The following is a 5443-nucleotide window of genomic DNA, read 5'->3' as shown; positions in this document are numbered from 1 at the left end:
TCTATGATAGATGACAAGTGATCAACTGATCACGTGATGCTTTCCATAGAAAACGAAGCTCCGGAAGCTCCGGCTCTGACCCGGACACGGCCCGGTCTAACGTGAAGTCATCCTTTACTCCCAGTGAGAGTGTGAGAAGAACCTGAACCCTTGGGGTCTTAAATTTGAAAACATAAATCACAGTAACCTATTTAGGTATTTTGGTAATAGACATTTACCGTGAACTTTTGAGTGATAGATATTCGTCTTACTTATCTAAGTAGGTAGTCTGTCAGAACTTTGTTATATTTTGAAAGCTAAATGGCGTACCTACCTAAGGGAAAGTTTTTACGAGCACATCATGCATAATGCATTTCAATCTTATAAATAGTTCTAGTAGATAAGCCAGAGCAGCGACGTAACATTGGCACTTGGGCGCGTTGGGCGGCTTGGGCGGCGTACACTCCCGGCTTGGGCGTGCAGGGAACGTGAAATTTTATTTAATATTGGATATTCGGTGTCTGTTTACTTGGCTGTTATTTCACCTGCTTAAAGTTTAAAGTGTGTGTTCCACAATGGGCACTGAGGACCCCAATCAGTTGTACTCTACGGAGTTTGAAGTATTTGGGCAGGTCCAAGGTGAGTGTGTAGCTCAAATACTTATACTTACATTACCTATGTTGTACGACACTATACCTCTTCCGAAAAATGTCTACAAACATTTTACGTGACAGCTAAGTACTCCATAAAAAATGAAAAGGAAAAAATCATATCAGAATTATAAGGACCATTATTCGACGCAAGAGGTAGGTATAGTAATGATCTGTATTTAAGTAGTCAATAAACCTCTTCCATAGGTAGTGAAATTAATGTGATCATTTGTTGTTAGTAAGGATTAAACTTATCTGTCCTGTACCTACCTACTTACCGACTACCAACCACATTTTTTAAGTTGCCATTTGCAGTCTAAATGCCTTTTCTAAAGTTAAATGGTTTTAAACAAAGATCAATTAAAGGATAAAGTTTATTAACGTAGCATACATTTGGTAAAAGTTGGCGAAAGTTTAAAATGTGCTCGTCAATTGAAATTATGTACCTTTTAAATGATCTGAAGATTGAAATTACCTTGGACTCTTTTTTTAATTACTTTTGAATTTATGAATAAAACATTTCAACTAGGTATTATTTATATTAAGTGCAAATAATATATTGGCTATAGGTACCTATTTTTATGATATTAGCAAATTACCCTCACGTAACAAAGGTTGATAGTCTTATCGTTATAAAAAACGCTTGTAGGTGCCTATGTAAAGAGTTAATGAGGAAATGACTATGTACCTAAAATATTATTCATCTCACGTTTGCTTCAGTTCTTATACTTCAAAATAGTTAGGTACCTACATCTATTTAACAGATTATAACTATTATAAGTAAGTGGTGGTTAATCTAGTTTTTGTATTGTTTAATATTACGTTAAATTAAATTTTGAATGTGTTAAATTAATAAGCATCTATATATTTCTTATGCGCACCACAAATTTTATTGTTGTGAAGCGATTTCCTTCAACTTTTGGGGAAGCAGAGCTGAAGGCCACTAGGCGGTTGGTTAACTTGCCTTTCGACTGATACCCGTGGCAGTACTGAGGGCTTTACATATAATGGCTCCTCTACACGATGGGCCAGCGCCGGCCCCTCCAAGGGACGCAGCCATGCGGTAGAATGAGATAGCAATATCACTTGCTCCCTTTAACGCATAAATGCGTCCCTTGGAGTGGCCAGCGCTAGCCCATCGTGTAGAGGAGTCATAAACCTCCCAACAAATCGTATGCAATTTATTGCGTCATTTGATCGATCAATCGAATTCGTTAAATCTACTCACCTATCGAAGATCGCCTGCGATTTATTGCAAGGTCTTTAAAATAGAGCCCTTTAGGGAGGCCTACATATATCGAGCATTAGACCTCTTTCAGCGATTGTGTTATATGTAGGTAAGTGTGGCCAGTGTGGGACCCGACATTTTCGGCTAGTTACATTCATATAACTAGATAATATACTCGTAGTAAGTACCTAATTATTAAGCGATCGTTGATCGGTTAATCAGAGTAGTATTATTAGCCTCGGCGCGTACGCATGTAGGTCGGTGTCAGCGATTGGGATTGGGACATTCTAATTGGTTCATTCAAACACGTGTTTCCTCTTCAAACTCCTTTAAACATAAGCACGAAATTAAGTATACGAATAGTTGACGGAATATCCCAGAGTCAGCCTTTTTGTTTAACTTCGCAGAGACGCTTTCCAAATAGAATTTCGTGCATTGACCTGCATGTTGCTATCTCTATTGTACGCGCATAATTCTATTGCTGTCCCGCCCATGATGCCGGTTGTCAATATCACTGTGCGAGTTTGACAGCAATATAATTATGCGCGTGCAATAGAGATAGCAACACGCGGGTCAACGTACAAAAGTCTATCTGAAAAGCGTCTCTTCTTTACCTAATTACATAGCTTATTCAACGAAGCTTAATTTTTTGTTAGTCTGTGCGGAAAGAGAAGAGCCGTGGAATTTTGAGAGGTCCAATACATTCCACGACTCTTCTCTTTCCGAACAGACTCTAAGAACCTAGTACATTATGTCGTATATTATATACTTTGCTATTAACAGGAGTTAGGGTTTAAATATTTACCTACATTGTACTTAATTGTAACACTTGCACCTGCATTTGTAACACCTGCGAGCAACTTACTGTGAATTTCATCGTCTCTAGTTTTCACCGGTCGTCGACAAAATCTACATCTACAGTTGTGATAATAATAGCATAGATTAAATACTTAACAATACAATGTTAAATGGAGTTTGTCTAGGTTTAAGATAACGGAGTTTACATTTCGCTATACCTATGAAACCTCCAGAATCTTCCGGCATACCTACAAGAAAATTGCTTAGGTACCGTAAAACGGGGTGAGTAGGTTTCGCGGGGAGAGTTGGGTTATGAATGGGGAGAGAAGGTTTGAGAGGGGGGTGAGAAGGGATTTTAAGGCTACTGCCACAAAAATAATGTATTTCAATTTAAAATGGGTCTATAGTAATACGCATAATAAAAAAATCGATCCAACAATCTTCCAAAATCACTTTTGTATGAAAAACTCTCTCACCCCAAATACGAGGCACTACGGGGTGAGGTGGGATTTCCTCTTTATCGTCAAAGTTATGAAATGGAACTACCCGAAATAAAATACAAACGTCCGAACCACTTATTATATACACCATTCAGTTTTCACATGTAAAAATAAAATTTTATCGAGGTTTGAAAGTCAAATTTCACCCAACTCACCCCATTTTACGGTACCTATATATTTTATTATTTATGGGTACTATTCTACGTATTACATTTGGCTCAATTTATAACTTTTTTTGTAAAGACGTTAGAGCTTAATATGTTACATTATTATTAATGGGTTTTTTAAGAGCTCCACAGATATTGCTAGAAATCGCATGCGATTTTCGATACATTGCAGACTACGTAGTCTTAGGTACGTACCTAAGAGCAATAAATTCAATCGATCGATCGATTGCAATATGTACTTATATCATATCATAGGCAGAGGGGGTAGCGCGACTATGCTAAGTCTGGAGGATGTTTTGTCTGTGTATCATATCAAACATCGCTTGGGATCTGTTGCAAGGTGAGTGGAGCTCTTTATTTAAATTTGTATCATAATTTCAGGTTGTTATTTCACCAAATACTGCAAAGAGATAGCGGAGACCATCGGCATCGTAGGATGGGTGAAGAACTCGAAACAAGGCACCATCGTGGGCAAAATACAGGGGGTTAAGCCCCTAATGGATCAAATGTCAGTATCTCCACAGGTTTTTCTGTTTGTTGTATTTATTTGTTGCACTGTACAAAATAAACATCATACTCTCTTAGATGGAGTAGAGCTCTTACATTCAACGAGAGCATTGCCTCTTCTCGCGACTACTTATAGGTATTAATATAATGTTTTTGCCTCCGTACTACATTATTTAAATTAATATTTAGTCACACCTCGAATATTCTATAAATTTAGTTTTGAGATTTTGAAATATAGTCGGATGGTTTTACGGTACGTTCATAGTAGGTACCTAACCGTAAAATCAGGTAACTATAGCGTTTAAGTACAATTATTATGGTCCAGTTTTTAGCCTCACCACTTTTTACCCTCAGTGCGCGAGTCCGATTTTCTTTTGGCCGGTTTTTTGGATTCGTTCCAATGCGTTGTAGTTCAAAATTAACATTTTTAACACGTTACAGTCATGTTCCTTAACACGCATAATTAGACGCAGCTCGTGCCAAATATAATTTATTATAAGCGGCTTATTTTAAAAAATTTGTCGTTAATTATTATTAATTAAAGTATTTTTAAAATGATACCACAATCAAACCAAATTAATTTCCTAAGCAATCGAAGTTGAAAAATTCATACTGAACATTATAAACTAAATTTATTATTATCGCTGGTTGCAAGGAAATGCGAACTTAGTAGACTGCTTTAAATAATTACTGGAAATAATCGCAATTACGATGATGTGACAGTAGATCTCTAGTTTATATTTGACAGAAATCGAATATTATTACCTCAATAGGTAACAACCATAACAAATTAACCACCTATTAGGCAATAGCTTATTGTGGCATTCAAAAAGTTTTCAAAATGATAAAGTCGGCAGTGCGCGAGCGGTTCGCGGATTGCACGCAAGCGATTCGGAAGTACCTATTTATGATTATGAGGACATTTATTTTGTTCCAGGATCGAATGGCTGAGCACCGTGGGCTCGCCCGGCTGCAAAATACAGAAGTGCGACCTCACAAACAGTCAGCAGCTGGCCCGCCTCGACTACCACGACTTCACCATTAGGTTTTGAGAGGTGCTAACGAGGCTAAATTATTACAGCAGTAAATTTAAATGTGTGGATAATGAATTTTAATAAATAAGAGCAGTTTATATTATTTAAGTTGTCCAACTACACCTGTAAAAGCTGACAGGCAGGATATGGCATTTGATTTTTAAAGTTCGAATCTGGCTAATCATAGCATATACATATGTACCTATTACCGAACTAGTACTTATAGGTATAAATTGCCTACAGCAATTCCGTATATATTTTTCTATTTATGAGTCATTTATGATTTTATGAATGAGTTTTTTCTTGTACGAAATGTATCAAATAAAATATATTTTTCCTACTCGTCGACTATAATTCTTGAATTAAGATTTCTTGTACCAAACTTCAATTGGGTATTTTTAATGTGTGGGCTCCCAACTCAACTATAACATTCATTACGATACAGTTTAGTCAACTATAATGAAATTGACCAATCACAGCTCTCCGCGATCACCAGGACGAAACAAAACCATAGCTCAAATTAATTATTTATTTTAGGTTGTATAGTAGAAACAATTGGTTCATAAGTCAGAAACGCGCA

At 36.8% G+C, this 5443-nt stretch overlaps 1 protein-coding gene across 1 annotated transcript; it reads left to right on the top strand.

The window, feature by feature from the left end:
- Positions 1-494: 494 nt before the first annotated feature.
- Positions 495-4923, top strand: LOC134670883 (acylphosphatase-2). The gene is made up of 3 exons (XM_063528700.1): positions 495-618; positions 3704-3830; positions 4767-4923. Exons 1-3 carry the CDS (start codon positions 555-557, stop codon positions 4879-4881), a joined length of 306 nt encoding a protein of 101 aa, XP_063384770.1. The 5' UTR covers positions 495-554; the 3' UTR covers positions 4882-4923.
- The last annotated feature ends 520 nt before the right edge of the window (positions 4924-5443 follow it).

This window comes from Cydia fagiglandana, chromosome 1 (genome assembly GCF_963556715.1).
Source record: "Cydia fagiglandana chromosome 1, ilCydFagi1.1, whole genome shotgun sequence".
NCBI lineage: Eukaryota > Metazoa > Arthropoda > Insecta > Lepidoptera > Tortricidae > Cydia > Cydia fagiglandana.
The sequence above is the reverse complement of the archived record's forward strand: the minus strand, read 5'-3'. Positions and strand labels throughout refer to the sequence as shown.